Source organism: Haliotis rubra, unplaced genomic scaffold (genome assembly GCF_003918875.1).
Source record: "Haliotis rubra isolate DU_JTF1 unplaced genomic scaffold, ASM391887v1 Scf296, whole genome shotgun sequence".
NCBI lineage: Eukaryota > Metazoa > Mollusca > Gastropoda > Lepetellida > Haliotidae > Haliotis > Haliotis rubra.
Window position 1 is genome coordinate 1,132,110 of NW_025766964.1, and position 23,439 is coordinate 1,155,548.

General features: G+C 39.3%; 1 protein-coding gene and 2 long non-coding RNA genes across 5 annotated transcripts in view; 2 read left to right on the forward strand and 1 right to left on the reverse strand.

The window, feature by feature from the left end:
• The first annotated feature begins 1,412 nt into the window (after window positions 1-1,412).
• LOC124282239 lies at window positions 1,413-18,281 on the forward strand. Of its 3 annotated transcripts, none has more exons than XR_006900106.1 (5): window positions 1,413-1,695; window positions 9,261-9,417; window positions 10,719-10,878; window positions 12,812-12,955; window positions 17,669-18,281. It is a non-coding gene; the product is annotated as an uncharacterized LOC124282239 (long non-coding RNA). The 3 variants fall into 3 exon arrangements; XR_006900108.1 differs by lacking the exon at window positions 1,413-1,695 and adding an exon at window positions 8,024-8,042; XR_006900107.1 differs by lacking the exon at window positions 1,413-1,695 and adding an exon at window positions 8,420-8,437.
• LOC124282240 lies at window positions 15,747-17,014 on the reverse strand. Its single transcript, XR_006900109.1, has 3 exons — window positions 16,868-17,014; window positions 16,574-16,769; window positions 15,747-16,428 (listed from the first exon to the last, which is right to left on the reverse strand). It is a non-coding gene; the product is annotated as an uncharacterized LOC124282240 (long non-coding RNA).
• A 2,597-nt stretch (window positions 18,282-20,878) lies between the features above and the next one.
• Window positions 20,879-23,439, forward strand: part of LOC124282210 (integrator complex subunit 2-like) — a 47,254-nt gene continuing 44,693 nt past the window's right edge. Inside the window, 2 exon segments of the mRNA XM_046718169.1 lie at window positions 20,879-21,905; window positions 23,267-23,405. Of these exon segments, the coding sequence (XP_046574125.1) occupies window positions 21,589-21,905; window positions 23,267-23,405 (456 nt within the window). The 5' untranslated portion in view covers window positions 20,879-21,588.

Here is a 23,439-nt window from a genome sequence, read left to right on the forward strand (position 1 = left end):
ACTAAACTCACTAACTCACTCCTTAAAGTAACACACGGTCAAGCATGTCTTGCTTGACTGCATTGATTTTTCCATCACAGGGGATAAATATTTCAGTTTTAAAACTGTTAAGGATCTTTTTAATAATGTTATATTAATTGTCATTTTATTATGGAATTTTATAAAAAAATAGAGTTATTAGATCAATTTTGATTAAAGTTGTATAAATAGATAAATCTTTTATGCTTGGTAGTTTAAATAAACAACTGATATTGTCAGTGGATGTACCCTCAAAGGGCGTTAAAGTACTGTAAAATTATTGTCCTCCTGAGAGGGTACGTAAGTCCCAAGACAATTCAAGTAAATTTAAACTTACTACGCTCTTTAACTGCAGTATATATGCTATTTTAATGTTATGGCTGGATTGTCAAAAATTGCTGACAGCTGAAGGGATGGTGTAAATCCAGCTAGGGTCCATGCAGGTAGCAAGTAATGTAAGTCCTCATGGTCCCAAGTATGGTGACCTACCTTCGATTGTTGGCAATCTATAGCCTGTTTTTACATTGTATAGTTAACATGTTTTAGATTTCATTACTAGTTTGAATTTCTATTTGTGATAGTCTAGTTGTTTTACTGTCCTTTGTACACAGGTTTTTGTAATTTATCTTTAATTATTATTAATCTATAACTTGATTTAGTCACGATAAGGCTGAAATATTGCCAAAGTGACTCACTCATTTTAAACTCGCATGATCTCTGTCCGTACTATAATTACTTACAAGTTAGCATAAGAGAGTATGTGTGCGTGCATGTGCGTGCGTGCGTGCGTGCGTGTGTGTGTGTGTGAGAGTGAGATATCACCATTTACAGCAGCCAGCAAAGCACACTTTATACAATGTACGCTTTATGACTATTCAACCCGTGAAGAATTGGACTACAACTGATTTTCGCCAACTATAAATGCTTGTCAGAACAGTATCGAGTGGTCAGGCTCACTTGGGTGGTTGACACATGTCATCCTATTGTATTTGAGTAGATCGATGCTTATGATGTAAGGAAGTCATCGGATTGTCTGGTCTAGATGTGATTAGTTCCAAACCGCCTTCATCTAGCTGGCATATTGCTAAATGCGGGGAAAACAAGAAACAAACAAATAATAATAATATTCAGAAAATTAAACCCAACGGTTGCAGTTTAACAATAAACAGCTTCATTCCATCTGTCTCCTTCATACTTGCACTATTAAAGCTTCCCTTATATGTCTCAACAATGTAGGCGTACCACGTCACTTGTTTGTCGTTACACAATAATACCTAACCGCTGTATGGTTAGATGTTACCTGTACGTAAGCGACTGAAAATACCTTTGCATTTACCTCTGTCATATATGAAACGCCCTCGCCTTCACTTATGCAATAAAGATTTTTATTTGCCGAGTCGTGTCTAGTCAGCGAAGCGTTAATATAACTACGACGACTTATGTCCACTGACACCCATCACTCCACCTGGCCCAGCGTTACGTGTGTTCCCTCGCTATGATAATGAAGATGTTGGAAAATACAGGTAACCTGCATGTCGCGTTTCTCCTCTGTCTCATCAATCCATGTTTGTCAACTGACGTCTACAAATATTTTACAACCCAAGGGAGAGACCGGCTTGTGGAGGCCTTGTTTGACGGAGACGGAGGCTATGCTGACTGCGCTGTCTTTGGGGACAGGTAAGACACAAAATGTTCATTGTTATTGTTAGTTATGTCCCTCGTAGCTTCGTCCTACCTTAATACCAATTTGTAAAAAATAGTTATGCATAATTCAGAATATTGTAACCTGGAATGTTTATTTATGTTTACTATAATTCAGCATATAGTAGCTTAAGTAATTCATTTCTGTTTTATTTGTTAATAGGAATCCGTGTGATTCATATATATATATAAATATATATATATATATACGCACAAAATGTCCAAAATAGTACAGGTGTTCAGTCATAAATATTACATAGATAAATAAAGACATACTGTAACCGCTACAATCTCCCTGAAGAGTAAAGAACGAAACATGTTGGAGCAAAAGGCATTCTGTTTTTATTTATCTATGTAATAGCTGTGAGTCACAGTGTGTACAATTCACATTACATTAATAGTGTCTACGCACGTCGATATGGTATATGGGCATTGTTCAAGAGCACATAAGGTACAGCTTTATGTCAATTCGACCTGACAGAAAAGAATAACACAGAACAGTCACGGATTGAGACCACGAGTGTTATCTCAATGAACACATGTAGACAAGAACACAGAATATAATTTGAATGCTTGTCTTATGTGTTTATGGCTTAATTATTTACGTGAACAAAATCATCCAGGAACAATGTAATGCTTATGACGAGCAAAGCAAAGCATATATATAATGTGAATTGTACACACTGTGACTCACAGCTTTCACATGTTGTGCTCGCATACTGAGAGAATTTCAATGTCATCAAACAAATTAATACCACATGCGTTTAACGATTAACATCTTCCTGCCTCTCGATGTTTTATATATGTGTACATTGTACATAGCTATGTACCATTAAATTCATATATTCAAGGCATAGATATATTTCTCTGCTACTAATAGCGGTTTGTAATACGTTCTCTTCCGCTATTGACTCAACTAATGTGTTTATAACATTTCTATTTAGCCGTAAGCCGAATTTGTCGACACAATTTAGTCCATATTGTATCATCATATGATTGTAGTCACACTCTTGTCTTTCACTGCAACACGTAAGATTCAAACGTCCATTTGAGCATCTCTCCGCGCCGACAAAATGACACGTTTGTTGATGCGAATATTCAATAAATAGTCATGGACAAGGCTTTCTTGTTTGTCGACAGCTCGGTCGTCTTTTCCCACATTCTTAACGGATTGAGACTGTTATTTTTGACGTGAGGGATAGCCATCATTGAACGGGGCCATGTTCAACAAGTCGGTGTCAGAGTTGAGGGGTTAAACGTCCGTTATGTAGTATGGACTGATTGATGGTCCCCGGAACAGACTCTGTTGATTGGTATTGGTCTTGGTATTGTGACACTCTTCCTTAGTTTCAGCCAATTGATCGGGTCAAAGGTTTGCATGTAAACACCCAGGCAGAGTAAGATCCAGGGCACTTATTCTCGAAACGTTCGTAGCCCCAAGAATTCTTAACTTTGATCGTAGCCAATGTGTTAAGAATGGGCTTAAGAAGTTCGTAGGGCTTAATAAGTTTCGAAAATAGCTAGCCTGATATCTACAGACATTTGAGAATACTCATTCAACTTGGATAAGGACAAACTTTATAGTTGCGGGGGTTGGATAACGATACAAGAATCTGTATCGAAACTGGAAAAATTATCAGGGCAAGTGATTTTACATGTGCCACAGTACAGGAGTACACTAGCAATTTTTAAGTTATTTCCATTCCTGATAATCTGAATAAAGATGTTGTTCATCCGTAAAATGTGTCCTTATCTGACTCTCGAACTTCTAAAAGGGGCGATGGGGTCGACTAGTGATTAAAGCGTCACGCCAAAGACCCGGGTTCGATTCCCCACATGGTACAGTGTGTGAAGCCCATTTCTGGTGTCCCCAGCCGTGATATTGATAGAATGTTGCTAAAAAAAAACGTGAAAGTAAACTCACTCTTTCACTCACAAACACGGTAGATACAGAAATATAAAACAGAACATTCGACGCATTCGTAAATACAATGTTTTCAATTCTGTTTGTGAAGGGATTAACCCCGGTGTTGCAAGTTTGAAAGAATACCCCATCAATATATGCTGTTTCCTTAGATATCAACATCGCCTTAATGAATGTCAGTAACGTCTTCCGAATATGATTATGCATTTTAAGAAAATAACTTGTTACTGTCTGAGGTATTGTCACTTTCAAATTCAGGATAATTCCATAAATCGAAAATTGATAAATCACGTCTTGCTATTTCTGTTTTTCTGTACATAAACAGCCGTGGAAGAAGATGTGACTTTTGAATGAACATGTTAGTTCATATGACCAGTTCTTATCTTACCTTCATGTAAAATACATTGGTCAATGACGGTTTAACAAGTTTCCGTGTCACCCCTCCCAGGAGGGTGACAACTGGAAAAAATATTAAGCGCTGCCACGGTAACCGCCAAGCTCCCCGCCGAGAAGCTGAAGCGCTAACAATCGTATGACGTCATAATATGACGCATGCCGTGCCCGGAGTTCGAAAATCGTTCAATCAGCTGTTTTTGTGTTCACTTTGTACAGATTTATTTTACCGACTTTCACTTCTTTATTTAAGCTATTTTATACATTGAGTGGTTTGCACACTCAGCTAAAACATAATTAACAATTTTTATAACAGTTTTATGCTTGTCAGAATATGTTTCACTGATGTTAAAAATCCAGTCGAGAGGCAGACGCCATTTTGTTTGCATGTCATGTAGTCGGTAGCGATCTTTACATAAAATGTAATGATATTTTGTACATTTAACATGGCGGTAAGATAAATACGTTGTATGCTTCTCCCTCGGGTAATACGGTCTGATGTACGCCTCTTTGTAGCAGTGTCATACCTCGCCTACCGGCTCGGGTGACACTACTACAAAGAGGCGTACATCAGACCGTATTACCCTCGAGAGAAGCATACAACTTATAATATACATATTATAGAGGACTTGCCCTGATCTTCCTTATAATCCACATTCCGAAGGCACAGCATTGCCCGGTATCACATTAATGTTGAAGTCCGTGTCAATAAGGCGTACGTAAACTATAGCGTTGACTGACCTCACACAGCCAAACACAAGGACTGTTAACACAAGGTTGTTCCCCCATCGTAGCCTTATTACGAAGCGACTTCACGTACCTGTATGTTAGGTGATGTGGCGTGTCACCTTTATGGCGGTCCTTAGGCATACCGCGGTTGGCGAATGTGTGCAAAGTACATCAGAACACTGCACACATGCACACATGCATTTTAAGTGTCTTTAAGTGTGTGCGTGTGTGTGCATTAACAATGTCCTATACATGTCAGTGTACATACATACAAATACACACACACACACACACACACATATACTAGTACATGTATATATACATATGTGTGTGTATTTGTACGTATGTACAATGATATATATGTATATATATATAAGAAGTTTCTGAAATAATCACACGACACGGATCTTCTCCAACATGTTTCACTTTTATCTCCACTTCTCCCTGAAGATAAAAGTTAAACATGTTGGAGTGAGTGAGTGAGTGAGTTTAGTTTTACGCGGCACTCAGCAATATTCCAGCTATATGGCGGCGGTCTGTAAATAATCGAATCTGGACCAGACAATAAACATGTTGGAGAAGATCCGTGTCGTGTGATTATTTCAGAAACTTCTTCATATATATGTACCACTGTACGCTCGGTATTCTAATCACTTTCCTATATATATATATATAACGTACGTCAATTTTGCGTATATAATTGTACACTGTATATAAAATATATATATATATATACGCACAAAATGTCCAAAGTAGTACAGGTGTTCAGTCATAAATATTGCATAGATAAATAAAAACCGAATGCCCTTTTTTAGGAGATTGTTTCGGCTTCTTAACCTCTTCAATCTCCCCTGAAGAGTAAAGAACGAAACATCTCCCTGGAGAAAAAAGGCATTCTGTTTTTATTTTTCTATTTATATATATATATATATATATATATATATATATATATGTGTGTGTGTGTGTGCGTGTGTGTGCGTGTTTGTGTATGTGTGTTTGCATTTAAAGGTCTAGCAATCATTGACATTTGTGTGTGTGTGTGTGTGTGTGTGTGTACATTTTAGGTTAGGCATGCCCTCTGGTTAGTGTGAGAGCAAATATTGATGTGGTGCAGGTGTTAATAGCCACTTGTCATGGATAGTTCAAATTAGGTGTTATAAGGAGTACGTTGCTATGCGTTTACGGTTTACAAAAAGGTGAGACCATTACTATTGCATGTGCACGAGAAGTAAATATTTACATGCTTATACAACGGGAAACATGATACAAATCGGAGTTGGTTTAATGTATGTTTTGCTCATGTTACTATTATTTCATAAAGGTTTGATTTCTTCTATAAAAGATACACTATAACTGTGCAAACTGTGAGAGTACGCTACCGATGTTCAAACTGTATACACCCGTTTTGTTGATTATTTCAAATGTTTGCAGATCGCTTCTACCCATTCTGAGGAAACGAAAACACAAATACAGAGTCAATCCTGTGAAACTGTACAAAGACAACATATGGCGCTACGACAGTTTAATATAACAAACTATATAAATCAAAGAATCCGAGAAATGATAAGCTTGATTAACCAACGCAGGATAAGAAAAATAAACTGGAAAAATACACACCATGAGAAATACCAAGATTAAATCATATTGTCTGCTTGGGAACGGGTAGGCACAGTAAGAAAATGCATGTCAAAAATACAATTTGGGTAGCCAAGACGACGGGTAAAATGCTGCAGAGCGAGCCAACAGTAACGGCTCCGATGTTGTTTCATTTCTTTATGGGACTTCGGCTTCAATACATGGGTAGTGTTGGTTTTGAAGATCCTGGAAGTGTATACTTGGCCTTAATGATTTATATATCAATCAAGGAAGATATTCATCTATTATAAAATCACAAAGGTTCTGTCCATTTTGTAATACTGTAGAGAATGAATTACACTTTCTATTTCTTTGTCCTGCATATAATGATTTAAGGCAACTGTATTTTCCACAATGGCTACAATCAAATATTAATGCTACAAAACTGTATTCAATACTTTCATGTAAAGCATCCCTATTACAATATAAGGTAGCTCTATTTATTTATTACGCGCTTTTATTGAAAAGAGATTCAATGTAACGTGTGTGTCGCATGTTGTATATGTTGTACATATCATACATATTTATTTTGTATATGGGCCTCTGGCCTTCATGCAATAAACTGATTGATTGATATAAATATGTTGGGAATTCCCTCGGTGTAACAGGGAATCTCCAGGGGGCTTAGCTACCATTGTACAAAAAGCCCGGGCTTACACGTGATTGTTGCTAAAAGGTTGGGCAAGCACTCAATACTATCTGAACATAAAGCTTTGTAACCTATCGGGCTGACACGAAAACATTGGCTTGCTGCGCACCTAATCTCTGTAGTTGGTGGGCATGACTTAAATATTTATGTTAAATATGTAAATGATTGCACTAACACGTGACCAGAGCTACATTTTAGAATGCAGGATTCACAATGAACACAACATAAACTCAATTACCTTTTTAAAAAAAGTATACTGCAAATGTGTTCAAAATAATCTCAAGTAGATGACATTACTCCAACAGAAATCAAAGTTTCCAAACAAAAGATAAGAAATACAACAACAGACACACTCTACAGTATTGTCAAAGCGCAGTCGAGTGCATCAAACTGCGTGATATAGAGACGTCTGCAATGTATTACTCCCTGAAGATTATATCTGCACATGTTAATGTCCATGGCTACAATCTGAAACGCGGTCGTTTTGATCATAAATGGAACAAACATTGACTCTGAAGTATAGGCTGTGCTTGTACAAAAATTATTTGTTCTGCTTTTAGGACAAACAAACATTGTGCTGTGCCCACTGACCCTTGAGTACTGAGCTATCGCAGTGAACAAAAGATTCGTCATGCTTGTTTCACATGCTGTAATGTCACTAGATAAGACGAACATGTCTCTCTGGAAAGACAAATGCATTGTGTGTTTAATACCGGTTGCATTTTTAAAACAAGGCGGTGTCTTTTACATAAATGAAATACGCTATCATCTAAAATACGATAAATTCTTGCCATGTATACAGCCGTTAAATTGCAAACGTGTGAAGGGTGGGATAGGTCTGTTCACCGGTACAGCCTTTTGCCTGGTTTATAGTGCCAGCTCTTTGATATTACCATGCTGCAGTTAAACATGAATATCCCAATCTGAAACATACCACACCGACTCTGAGCTGCCTACTGTTTGTTTCATACCTTAGTGTCGACTTCTAGACAGGTTATTAACAAATACCATGGTATAATTCGTTTGGTATGACGCGGACAAAGGTTCGGAACGCCGACCTTACCTCTGTAGGCAGAAGCTTCACCCACCACACCACGCATGGAAGAGCTGGGGGTTTGTTGACTGTTATCAACCGTCAAAAGGTCATCAGTGTATGTTCTTGTGACATTTTGTAGCCATGTCACCGTTGTCATAGTAACAACTGTTTTTGTTTAGAATAGGACTATCTGAAACTATTTCAAACCTGTGAAATACAAGAAGAAACCTTCAGCCTCCCTGGGGTGGGTACCGGGGTGGGTACCGGGGTGGGTGGGTATCGGTGGGTTGGTGTTTGGGGCTGCGTTGTCTGAGCTGCTGTAATTCACTGGCTGCGCTATATAGTTGTGGAAGTACGTAAGTCCCAAAACTTTCAAAGTAAATTTATACTTACCAGATTTTTTAAACGTAGTATTTGTGTTATTTTAAATTATGGCTAAATGTTCCTACACTCGCAGCGGCTGAAGGGATGGTGTAAATCCAACTCGGGTGCATGCAGGTAGCAACGGTAATGTAAGTCCCCATGGTCCCTTGTATGGTGACCTACCTTCAGTTGTTGGTGATCTCTTGCCCGTTTTTATATATTGTATTGTTCATATTTATTTTACAAATTTTACAGTTATATGCTAGTTTTAATTCTCTATCTGTGATAATCTACTACTTTAGTAGTAATTTTACTGTTCTTCGTCGACAGTCATTTTTATAATTTACTTGCATTTATTATGAAAATGTAATTAAAGTCACGACATGGCTGAAACATTGCCAATGCGACTGTAACTCACTCATTTAATATAGTTTTTTGTTCCTGCCTTGATTATGTTTCGATGTTTGTTTGTACATCCAACATCAAAGGCATGTTGTGATGTATCTGAGATACTCTTGAAAGGCTCATTAACCAAACAATGACTACTATTCAACGTGACGTCTGTGTACTTAATGTAGCAGGTTTACGATCAGCGTCAACACGATATTTTCCATTTCTTTCAAAGCTTTTTCCCTGACTGTATTTTTGGTTTTCATTTTACTCAGAACCAACGGCATATACCCACAACTCACAATACACACTCAACCATACACATCCACCCACCCACCATGTGAAGACAATATAAGTAGAGCTTGATATATAAGTGCTACATTGAGGTTCCATTGAACACGTGCAATGTATTTTTATTCCAGGAACGTGGTTGGAAATATTTGAAAGAAGTCTCAGCAGAAAAGATAGAGGAGATCAATAAAAGTGACCTTGACCTGTATATTGAAAAATGTCACGAGTTTCACCTGACCTTGGACGACAGTCCCCTGAGAAGGAAGAGATTTGCCGCCATATACCCAGGTAAGATAACATATGGTAACGGTCATAGCATTATTCATGAGGACTGAGCAACACACACACATGAACGATTTGCGTCTATGGATGAACATTGTGTTCACAAGGACAACCCAAGTCAAAACACCCATACTGCCACCACAAGCACAACCACCAAAGAAGGTAAAGGCTGTCCCACCAGCTTGAAAGGTTAGGCCATCATGTCCTCGGATGCCAGGAGAGCCACCATTGGGGGGACTTCTAATAAACCAAACAATTAGTCAAAGGTGCATTTCTGCTGCACTTTGGTGTCAAATATGTGAGAAAAAAGATTGGGAAGCTGAGTAAAGGTGTGTCAACCGATGTCTTACGCCAGAACCTGTGTACATAATGAACTACATGTAATTTAAGGAGAAGCATATGCTATATTTGGGATTACACTTTCTCAGCATAGTACAGACTCTAGTACTTTTGAAGGGTTGAGTCCCCATCCTGGAATCAAACTCACACCCTCAAAGCCAGCACCCATTCGCCAGCACTCAGCCGTCCAGCCCACCCAGCCATCGCAGCTTCCACGAAACATGAAAGTCGGGTGCCTGACTATGAGGGTGTGGGTCTGTACATCACATTTGCTTACCTTCTGAATGGCATTGTGTGTTCATAATTAAAGGAGAATTAGAATGACTTATCATCTGCAAATCATGCCTCGAACTACTAACTGTGTTAGTTTATTCATGTTATGACTTGAAAACAATAAATACCATAAATGGGCAATATTTTATATGCATTCCATGTAACTGATGCATTTCTGAGTGCAACACTGACCAATGATATGACTGTATATATTGCATCTGAGTTGCAACATCTGTAACCATAAGTGATGGCCAATGATATGTATATATTTGCAGCTCGCGTGTTGTGTTCCACCCAGATCAATGTAACTGATGCATATCTGAGTGCAACACTGACCAATGATATGACCATATTGCAGCTCGCGTATGGATCAATGTAATATATCTGAGTGCAACACTGGCCAATGATATGGCTGTATATTTGCAGCTCGCGTGTTGTGTTCCACCCAGATCAATGTAACTGATGCATTTCTGAGTGCAACACTGACCAATGATATGGCTGTATATTTGCAGCTCGCGTGTTGTGTTCCACCCGGATCAATGTAACTGATGCATATCTGAGTGCAACACTGACCAATGATATGACTGTATATTTTGCAGCTCGCGTGTTGTGTTCCACCAAGATCAATGTTACTGATTTAGCATGTGACGGTCAAGTAATCAAGTAATTCCAATGTCCACGTCTCTCTTCACCAGGAACCAAGTGGTGCGGCATTGGCAACATCTCCAGTCCTTCCGGCGAGCTGGGTGTTCACAACTACACCGACGCCTGCTGCCGTCAGCACGACTACTGCCCAGACTACATACTCCCCTTCGCGTCGAAGTATGGCCTCTACAACTTCGCCTTGTATACCAGGTACAGTCATAGTATAGGGAGTGTGAGAGTGAGTGAGTGAGTATTTTTAAACGTCGTTTTGAACCAATTTCAGTTATCGAGTTTCAAGGAAAAGCTGAATGGCATGTGTTAATTTCCCGAAACGTTTCCATCAATCATATCAAACAAGGATGTTCGAGGAAGAGAGTTTTTATGGATGTCAACTTCTTTATCATAAGGGACTGACTGACTGACTGAGTTTAGTTTTACGCCGCTTTTAGCAATATTCCAGCAATATCACGGCGGGGGACACCAGAAATGGGCTTCACACATTGTGCCCATGTGGGGAATCGAACCCGGATCTTCGGCGTGACGAGCCAACGCTTTAACCACTAGGCCACCCCACCGCCCCTTATCATAAGGGAACACAACGTTTCGGAGTATATCCTTACTCCTCCATAAATTGAATCATTCACCTGATGAAGGAGTAAGGATATACTCCAAAACGTTTTGTTCCTCATAATAAAGAAGGTAACATCTATAAAATTTCTCTTCCTTATGTGTACATTGCATCACTTCTAAATGCCATGTCAAGGAAAGGATGTTCAACTATCGAGACTAATATAATTGTACATGGACAGATTATAATTTCTTTAGCGGCTAAAATAAACGAGCGATGGGTCTCATCCTTGAGCTGGACCGCCTCCGTGGTGTAGTGGTTAGAGCGTCCGCCCGGAGAGCGGAAGGTCGCGGGTTCGATCCCCGACCGCGTCATACCAAAAGACGTTAAAATATGGTACTTGTTGGTCCCTGCCTGGCGCTCGGCATTAATGGGTACAACAAGGACTGGTCGGCTCGGAGTCAGTATAATGTGTCTGAGTGGGGTGTTCATGCTTCACTGCGGTATGGTATCTCAGTGGGCTAGCACTATAAAACCAGCTTAAATCTGGGCTAGTACAAGCAGCCGCACATACACATACACACGCATGCACGTCGTCATATGAGCGATGCATATGTATATATAGTCAATGTAATTCATACAACAATCCTTGAATGTATTTGATAACTAGCTTGTTGTTCCCAAAGTGAAGACAGTGATGTGTGGAAACAGGTCCTTTGTCCATGCAGGATCAATGGCCCGGAACAGCCTCACGCAGAGTCTTAGAGACTGTTGTGATTTTTAAACCTTTAAATCCAATCTAAAAACACTCATGATCAAGATTGCCTTTCAACTGTAGCTCTGTGCCATAATTGCATTTTTATTTTGTGCGCTTTGAGGATGCATAAGCATGGATATATGCACATTAAAAATATGCTTTTATGTTATAAATATTTAGGTTAACTACATTAAAATATATTCATGTTATACTCTGATATCCTTTTGACGTTGTTAAATGAATATAAATATGAATGAATATGAATGTGATGTACCTTCACATACATATGACCGCTTCTGTGGTGTAGTGGTTAGAGCATCCGCCCGGAGAGCGGAAGGTCGCAGGTTCGATCCCCGACCGCGTCATACCAAAAGACGTTAAAATATGGTACTTGTTGGTCCCTGTCTGGCGCTCGGCATTAATGGGTACAACAAGGACTGGTCGGCTCTGAGTCAGTACAATGCGTTCGAGTGGGGTATTCATGCTTCACTGCGGCATGGTATTTTAGTGGGCTAGCACTATAAAACCAGCTTAAGTCTGGGCTAGTACAAGCAGCCGCACATACACAACACACGCATGCACGTCGTCATATGAGCGAAATATTCTCAAGCACGATGTTAAACCCAATTTCACCTCACCTCACCTCACCTCACCTCGTCCTTGAGCGGCATCCTGATACAGAAGAAACGCGAAGGAAAAAAATACATGTTAGAGCCGAAAGAAAAGAAACAATTGATTCAAGAAATATAAACTGTTTTGACAAATTACAAAGGTCACTCAGACACTTAAAATACTTGTAGTGTGTCTTGTCGTTTAAGGTTTGACTGTGCCTGTGACGAGAAGTTTTATCAGTGTCTGAAAGCGTCTCCGGACGATGCTGCTGTCAACGTTGGCAAGATATACTTTAATCTGCTGAGTATCAAGTGCATGGGGTACGGACATCCCCAGACGTGTATTAAAAGGTAGGGACACACGGAAACTCATATTATTTTAAGTAGTTACAAACATTTTACAAACCATCAGACTGCGAGTTTTGCTGGTGCGACACGTTCTTGGGCCTGATTTCTCTTCAGCTCAAAACCTGAGGTAGTAATATCAGTTTTTGGTTTATGTCCTGGGATATCATGAACTGATACTTGTCTAAGTTATCTAATATGGATGTTAATTGTATAATTTCAAATAAAGATTTGCGTACTTTCTGCGAAATTAGAAACTAATAACTGCTCTGACTGCGCCTCTCTCAAAGGCTGCATTGCACTTGCCATCAGTGGAGTTCAGATAATATGGATGTTTATTGTATAATCTGAGATAACGATATCGCCATTGCCATACTTTTTGCGATATTAGAAAGTAATACCTGTTAGTTAGCTAAAGTACGACGGCAGTAGAGAACGGACTGCGGCTCTCTCAAAGGCTTCCATTGCACTTTGCCATCAGTGCAGTTCAGATACAATGTCGCTCCTTTCTAGTTCATACAGGCTACAGTCACCATACTGTCCTCTTTAAACAATGTCGAACATATAACATGCCCAGATTGTATCAGTTACTTATTCTATTGTATATGGATGCATCGTACATGATAGGCCTCTCATTTTGCTATTTTACCAATCTTAAAACCTACGACTTCCAATGGAAAACGTTTTGGCAGGTAATTGAGAATGATTCTCTGGCGGTGACAAGTTACATCTGTCTGGAACTTCAAGGGGTTTTGTTTCTCTACCTTGTGTAGCATCTGTAAACAGTTACCCAAATTCTATGATCTGTGTAGAAAGTTAATGTAAGTACAATGTACCGAAAACAAAACAGGTGAACTGAATTAGAACACGTGGACAAGATTCTTTACCAGGAATAATCTTTAATTAGTTAAAACCAATGTTCATTATTTTCTCAAATGATTGCATCCCCGATAAACATAATTTGACCGAAAATTTACATTTTTCATACTTTTGTGATCGAGTCAATATCATAAGCTACATCAAAGGTGTATGTGGAAGGTATTTGGACTTGGATTCCAAGTAGATAACACTGCAGGGTATATTTGTAAAGTATGGGCAGAATTTGTTCCCGTTAGGGAAAAACAGACTGCAAACATCACCACTGCTGATATGGTCCTTTGAAAACATGCAAGTTTGAGATGGAGATGGAGCTGAGCAGAAAAAAAAGTAGCAGGTCGACCAAAGAAATAGACTGATGGGACAGAAAGAAACCTGGTATATTGGCGTCTCGGACACAACAGAAATAAATGGATAATTAGAGGAACAGGTCGTGTTTCGTAAGAAACATTACAATGCAAACATATTCAAATGACTGTCAGAAATCACGAGGAATTCCACCGTCGCTCCTAAAACCTGAACAGGAAGAACGAAGTTTCAACTGGTGCTTGGGTCAGAGAAATTTCATTTGGGACAATGTTGTGCTCTCATAGCAAAATTCAATGTGGCTATATACACAGTAACATGTGGACCAAAGGTACAGATAAACAACGATTAACCTGTGTCCGATGTACAATTCATAATAATCTGTGTGGTGATCTTTCATGATCTTAGTCATTTACTCACTTGTTGGTGGTTATTAAAAAGACATTTGTGGACATTTTTCTCTGGTTTTCATATGATATATAATACAACAAACCAGTTTATGATATAGCTAGTGATGAAGTGTTGCATACTTTCGCACCTGTGTAACAAATTACATTGTCACGATTGTTTTAAACAGTGAGGAAAAACAATAAATAAATGGTTTGTGACAAATAGACACACCTTTTCACACGTAATTGCCGTTATGTGTTGTGAATAAACATATTATTGAACAGCCTGGTGCCAACCATTTATCACATTTGAAGCTGATAATTTAAACTACATTTCAATGTCTTAGATTCATAAACACACAATAGAGTGAGGGAGTGAGTTAAAATTCCTTGATCCATAGATCCTCGTGACGGGATAGTGTCACTTTTATATTCAGATATTTTAAGAAATTTGTCAGTGACATGCTGGACCAGCTCACTCATAACACCAATGTGTCATCTGGCAAAAATTATTGATTAGCCTGGTGATTCAAGGGTTCACTCGTCACGAAGGCCCGGGTTTGATTCTCCTTGTAGTATGTGTGAACCCATTTCTGGTGTCCCACGACGTGACATTGCTGGAATATTGCTAAAACGGCCTAAACTCATGCTCACTCACTCAATGAATGAGGCAATCCCAGAACCATCGTATCACATTTGTTTCAGAATGACAATAAACGTATAAAGGTTGTTTTGTGTAATGTGTGAACAAGGTGAGCTAACTGGATGATGGTTTGGCGTTGGTGACCACTTAGTGAGTGAATTGGGAACACATATACAGGGACCGTGAGAGACGTTTAGTTAAGCGGTATTGTTTACTTATCCGAGTTTAGTTAACCAGACTCTAATAGTGATAATTAATGAAGAAATTTGCCGGGACCAACGAAAAGTGTTTACTTATGAGGTCTGTTTAGTTAAGCGGTCTTTACTTAGGCGGTTTCCACTGTACCTGTAAAACTACGACGTGTCTTATTGGGAGGAAAACCTCGAGAAGTATCTCCAGCACTGGTAAGTTGGTGGCAAACCAAGAAACAAAATCAGGGTTAATCTGAAATCAATGACTGTTTACGACCTGGGCCCCGTTCCTCAAAGCGATCGTAGCGCTACGACAGTCGTAACTCCCATACTTTAACATAGACTTACGACTGTCGTAGCGCTACGATCGCTTTGAAGAACGGGGCCCTGGTGTACAAGTCATTTGTCCAGAACATATCTCGACTGACCTTCAAGCTTTGGTTTTTATAGATTACCCAGTGTATTGTACCTTCGTGTTATGATACACACACTGGCAGCATTCGCCACCAATAAGTCGTCTTTTGAAAAACTCGACCAAAAGATTGAAACAAGGGGCGCTATGGTAATCAACTCGGCTTACTGGGAACTGCCAGACATACAATACATCTCTCCATACACTTCCCTATTTTCCTAGCTAAACGATAATAGAACACCGTACTTTCTAATGTTCATCTGTGCTCTAATATGTGTCCAGATTGTGTTGGACTGATTGATGATTCCCAGCTCAAGAACAAGAGGATTTCTGTGCTTGATTACCGGAAAGAGAGATCTTAAAAAAGAATAAGTCGGATTGAAAAACTCGACCAAAAGATTGAAACAAGGAGCTCTATGGTAATCAACTCGCTTTACTACGTACAGTCAGACATACAATACACTGTCTCGCATCATCTGCCCCTACACCCAACTATTTTTGTAGATAACAGTCTTTTCTAATGTTCATCTGTGGTCTAATATGTGCCCAGATTACCGGCAAGAGAGGTGTTCCAATCCTGTGGTAGGGAAGGGGTTTAGAGTACTTGTCTTAATAGGATGGAGATAAACGTTTCAATCTGAAATTCAACTTGTAACCATCACCTGTTGTTGGTGTAGCTATGTGTTCCAGTCTCCACTTGTAACCATCACATATGCTGGTGTAGCAAATGTGTTCCCGACACCACTCGTAACCATCACCTGTTGTTGGTATGGCTAATGTGTTCCCGACCCAGTTTGTAACCATCACCTGTTGTTGGTGTAGCTAATGTGTTCCAGTCTCCACTCGTAACCATCACCTGTTGTTGGTGTAGCTAATGTGTTCCCGACCCAGCTTGTAACCATCACCTGTTGCTGGTGTAGCTAATGTGTTCCCGTCTCCACTTGTAACCATCACCTGTTGCTGGTGTAGCTAATGTGTTCCCGTCTCCACTTGTAACCATCACCTGTTGCTGGTGTAGCTAATGTGTTCCAGTCACCACTTGTAACCATCACCTGTTGCTGGTGTAGCTAATGTGTTCGAGACACCACTTGTAGCCATCACCTGTTGTTGGTGTAGCTAATGTGTTCCAGACACCACTTGTAGCCATCACCTGTTGTTGGTGTAGCTAATGTGTTCGAGACACCACTTGTAGCCATCACCTGTTGCTGGTGTAGCTAATGTGTTCCAGACACCACTTGTAACCATCACCTGTTGCTGGTGTAGCTAATGTGTTCGAGACACCACTTGTAGCCATCACCTGTTGTTGGTGTAGCTAATGTGTTCCAGACACCACTTGTAGCCATCACCTGTTGTTGGTGTAGCTAATGTGTTCCAGTCTCCACTTGTAACCATCACCTGTTGCTGGTGTAGCTAATGTGTTCCCGACCCAGCTTGTAACCATCACCTGTTGTTGGTGTAGCTAATGTGTTCCAGTCTCCACTTGTAGCCATCACCTGTTGCTGGTGTAGCTAATGTGTTCCCAACTCCACTTGTAACCATCACCTGTTGCTGGTGTAGCTAATGTGTTCCCGACCCAGCTTGTAACCATCACCTATTGTTGGTGTAGCTAATGTGTTCCAGTCACCACTTGTAACCATCACCTGTTGCTGGTGTAGCTAATGTGTTCCAGTCACCACTTGTAACCATCACCTGTTGTTGGTGTAGCTAATGTGTTCCAGTCTCCACTTGTAACCATCACCTGTTGTTGGTGTAGCTAATGTGTTCCAGTCACCACTTGTAGCCATCACCTGTTGTTGGTGTAGCTAATGTGTTCCCGTCTCCACTTGTAACCATCACCTGTTGTTGGGGTAGCTAATGTGTTCCAGTCTCCATTTATAAACACCCTCTGTTGTTGTGTTCCAGGTGGTGGTTCATCTGTTTGAAGTATGGCGAAGACAAGTCAAGGACCGTCAGGAAGTTCACAAATGGTCGCCGTTTTTGATGCGGACCCTGGCGGCGTTGAAATATGTTTTTTTATATCTTTATTACTTTACAAAATAAAACATTGCACATATGTCAAACAGCATTGAGTCATAGAATGTCAACGACATTCACTCTCAGATGATGGAAACTTTGATACGGCTGTAGTTATTACGTCAAATCTAGGGACACATCACAAGCAGAAGACAAGGGTCGTCTTCGTCGCGGGATTGCAGATCTTGTGGAAAGCTTTTCTTTTATACAAACACACCTTATATTGACGTGACATACTATGATTCGGCCTCTTCTTGCCTGAACATTAAGAAAGTTGAATGACAAAAGTTCCAAATGTAATGCTAATTTAGGCTCGCTTCAGTTGCCTCCCTTCTTTATGACAATACATATGTTCAGGTCTTAAAATGAGATTGTGATATCACCATATTCCATGTATTTGTGATAAGACGAGGTGAATGTTCTAAATTAACATGTTTATGATGTGAATTTAACATGGTGTTTCGTGAGAGGCTTTTGTACATAATAAAAGATGTATTGTGTAGACAGATCAAATGTCATTATTTAAAGAAATACAAGTTCGTGTCGTGTCAAACATAAACACACACGCACACACACACACACATATATATCTATATATACACAGAGTGAGTGAGTGAGTGAGTGTGAGTGAGTTTGAGTGAGTGAGTGAGTGAAACCAAAGAACATGATCAGGTCGAATCTGTAATTAGAACCAAGAAAAGTAGGCTTCGGGGATTCTGTGGTCTTGTCAACACCAAAAACACTTGCCATTGACAGTTTTAACTAGATGTCTTCAGAGTAGGTTGATACGCCAACGAATAGAGCGTCTTACTTGTTTGAAAGGTCTTCAACACATTCAAGGGTTCATTCAAGTTCAACCTATCAATGGCAATTATTTTTGGTGTTGACAAGTACTGGTTTAATTTAGCTCGAATGTATAAATACAGCACTGGTGTCACTGACATTTCAGTAATATCCATGTCTTCCAGCCTGGTGTGAGAGGGAATCTCGATCTGGAACAGGTGTCAGACGTCACCACCCACGGAGAAACCAAGGAACACGATCAGGCCTAATATATATAGAACCAAGACATTTTTACATGTCACCTTTACTTTCCTTGACAAAGGGAGTTGGAAAATATCGGAGAAGACATGAGTTCTTACACTTAATATTGAATGTACACGAGAAGTGGAAATATTTCCAAAATATGTTCTTATTCGAAGGGAAACATGATACAAATCGGAGCTGGTTGAATGAGTATTTTGCTCGTGTTATTGTTATTTCATAAAGGTTTAATATCTTCTATAAAGGATAGACTATATCTTTTTCGGATCGTTAGGGTATGAACTGTGAAAGAAGAATTCAAAGAAGCCGAAAAATGGTGTAACTGATAAAGACAAACGAACTGGAACAAAAAAGAAGGCGGTCGCTTTAGATTATACGGTCTACTTCCGCCAAATCTAAATATATTACTTCCTTGACATTGGGTAGGCACAGTTGGAAAATACTAGGGCTGCGCAATATAACCGGTTTACCGGTATTTACCGGTTCAGACATGAAAACGATACGTATTGCGATACGCTGATCAAAAACCGGTATTTCGACTTGCATTCGGAAAACTTCGTAACACTCGGGAATCTTCGGATATTTCCTTGTTTCGGTTGTGCCAAATATTATTTACATTTTTATTTTGTCATGATTAAAGGTTGTTGTTAACGCTTAATCAAGCATAGTTATTTTGTTGTGTTTTTGCTTTATAAATCAAGCATTAACTCGATTTTAAGTAGTTTTATGTTTAAAATACTTCTTGCAATATATTGCAATACATATCGCAATATATGCTTTCGCATCGCAATATATCGCAATATGAAAATTCTCTGCAATACCCACCCCTAGAAAATACCTCTTAGAAACGTAACGTGAAAACACCAAACTTGTGTAGCCCAGAGGGGAAAATGCAGGCAAACGAGCCAACAGGCCCTAAACCTATGTCGGTCCATGTTGTTGTTTTGAAGATCTCGAAAGTGAGTGAGTGAGTTTAGTTTAACGCCGCACTTTATTCCAGCTATATGGCGGCAGTCTGTAAATAATCGAGTGTGGACCAGACATTCCAGTGTTCAACAGCATGAACATCGATATACGCAATTGGGATACGATGGCATATATAATGTCAACCACGTCATGGAGCCTGGCCACCCGATCCCCATAGTCGCCTCTTACGACAAGCATGGGTTTCTGAAGATCAGTTCTAACCCGGTCGACTCTGTTACAAAGTACACGTACATGTATACATGTATGTACATGTTATATATATGATATGCCTAGCGTTCTGTTTATGCAATATTTTACGACGGAATGATATAACACAGTTATATGTGATCATAACCTTAAGATAAATATTGGATACTATTACACAAATATAGACAAAGCAGTGCCTAAGCTGTGTATGTAATACAAGAGCTTCATTTCAAACTTGTAGGGGCGGTGGGGTAGCCTAGTGGTTAACGCGTTCGCTCGTTACGTCGAAGTCCCGGGTTCGATTCTCTACATGGTTACAATGTGTGAAGCCCGTTTGTGGTATTCCCCGCCTGATAATGCTAAAAGCGGCGTAAAACTAACTCATTCACTCAATCAAACTTGTAACATTTGTCTTAATGCCATATTGATCCAATACACTATTGTATTTATATAGATAATATATTGAGTACAGTACGTGCCACGTGTTGTGATTCGCAGGCATTACATCGGAATCCGAGCTTTACATAGACTATTTCACTGGAACTGCGCCTTCCTATCTATCCAATCTTCTAACTTCCCGATCTCTTCGCTCACAGGATAAGAACTTGATTGTTTTGTACCCAAAGTAAAGACAGCGCAGTATGAAAACAGGTGCTTTGTCCATACAGGATCAATGGCCTGGAACAGTCTCCCACAGAGTCTCAGAGACTGTTTTGAATTTCATACATTTAAATCCAATCTAAAAACACATATGTTCAAGATAGCCTTTGAACTGTAGCTCTTTGCCGTACTTGCATTTTTATTTGTGCGCTTTGAGCATGCATAAGCATGGATACGCGCTTTACAAATATGCTATGCTATGCTATTTTAAAATGCTGATAAAACATCCTAAATTAAAACAATACTTATCCACATATTAAATTCATTTACCCACCCGATGTGATAAAATATTTTAATGATAACTCATGGCTATTTAAGCTATTTTGTGAAGATTCGGATCGATAATTATACATAACCTACATATTTATTGTACACATTTAATTCAAACCTAGTGTATTGAAGTCGTACAATACAGAATACATATGAGGGATATTTAAGTCACTCATAATTTTACACTACCGTGATATAAGCTGTACTGTCGCGTGCCCAGTGAGTATGCCGGGTGAACAAAACAGTTTAATCATGGGTTTATCTTGGGCAAGAACATGCAGAGCAGTTGAGATTGAGGTACTGATACCGTGCTGCGTAAAAACACATAAACGTAGAAATAATTATCTGAAGACACAATGTAAAATGCATAACACTAAACCATATCGGTCACATGTGAATGGCAAATATGAAAACATTACATGTAAAAAAATATTAACCCACATGAAGGAATTCGAACCTGTCTTGAAAAATTTACGATGCAAAAATGACTAGAGGAATATTTATCTCCCTTGGAAGACTAAACGTGAACTCCTTTTTCAAAGTCATAGGATTCGCTACCAATAATAATAGTATAGCCAAGCTGTGCATGGAGTTAGGATCACATTTTAGAGAGCGGAAATGGCAAGAAACAACTAGATTCGTTTTAAAACTTTTAATATTATATGAACGATTTGAAGATAGGTATGAGTGGCAGAAAGAAGCAGCGCTCACCGGTGAAATGTGTCGTGTTTCAGGCCATGCAAAGTGTAGACATAGACTCTTTGAGCGAATGTAGCGAATCCGACATTCGACCGGTGCTTGTCAGCCTTGTTCGTATGGCATTGTGTTCCCCTTTAGAAACTAGTGACAGTTGGACGAAAGCAAGAAAAGATGTCTTGAAGATACTCTCAGGCCTGGATGTTGTGAACAGCATCGTGGCTCTGTTATCCATCGATTTTCATGCCTTAGAACAAGACGTTAAAAAGGAACAACAATTAAGGTAATAATAGATTAGTTATTTTATCTGTGAGCTGGATATATTCAGTCATGAGTATATATCACGGGTTGGCTTAAAGGGTAGTACTTTACCAGGTGCACTATCCCTTAAGATCTGAATGTCCGAACCCCTAGGAACATAAAGGATTGTTTTATCTGCACAGGGCTCCCTGCATTGCAGATCTATCTGGTGTCAGGGGTTTTCGACGGAGTAAAGCAAAAACGCAATTTTCATCTGTTATATCATTTAAAGTTTTAATTTTACTAACCTTGAGTGATAAAGGATATATTCAGGAAAGACTTCCGCCCGTCCCCTAAATTTCAGTCTAGTCAAATCATATCACCTGAATATAATTCCTCACCTGATAAGGATTAGTTTTAACATGTTTCTTTAATTTTACTTGAACATACTGAAAGACATGTCCAACTTCTAACATTAGGGAACAATGCCACTCAAAGAAAATTTTCCTCATCGTTAAAATTTAAGGGGGATACGGCTGGAAGTCTTACCGCTTTGTATTTATATATTGCCTGTCACCAGCAGACGACTGATCTTACTGAATTTTCGCATGCTATTTTTTGTTATAAAGGCAACTGATTTTGCATTGGAAGTGGTATTAACGATCTCGAGTAAATAATACTGATGTTTATTTGCTTAACTTCCCGATTTCGATTGTCAATAAAACTTCTCACGACAGCGACTGGGCATTCGCCCAACCGATGAAACTGCTGTGCACTCCGATCGCACACCTACTCCCCCGATATAGCGCAAGCAATGCAATCGTTGAAATTACCAGAACGTCAAATTCAGCTCATTTTGGGATATATATTTCCAAATCAGTTGATATTTTACAAATGCCAGAAATGCACTATCCCATATAAAATCCCTTAAGATATATGGGATAATTCATTTCTGACATTTATAATTTTGATTGATTTGCAATTATTTAAGCAATGACAGTATTGACACAGGGGTCGGTATGTTGTTTACATTTAAGTTTTACAAGTCAAGAAACTGCATCAGTTTATGTCTTGAGCTAACAAACATAACAATGAGAAACATACTTTCTGACATATATTACGATGTTTCATTTTTTTATGAATATTGATTAGTCTCCTGAGGTCATCAATAATTGCCGATGAAGCAGGATCGATCGATTGACAGATTATTCAATCAATCACTCCAACACTACTACTTTTATAAAATTGACAGTGTCTTTACATGGTTCAGGTTTAGCTGTACTAGTCAGAAAGCACCACCATCATTAACTTTTGTATATCCTCAGTATAAATCACATAGTTTTTGGCTAGGGACCTGTGTGAATTTCAAAGCATGCTAAGTCTTCAGATCCTTGTTGTTTTCAGAGCTAAACTAGGGGGTAACCAAGGAGATAGTATTCTTGTGTCACAGCTGCATCATGGGCTGGCGCTGGAGTTTGAACGAAGTGATGCACCTAGACGAATTCGATTACTACTCAGCGAACTTCTTTACATCATGTCAGAGGTAAACAAAACATGATGTTTAAACTGAGGCTGGG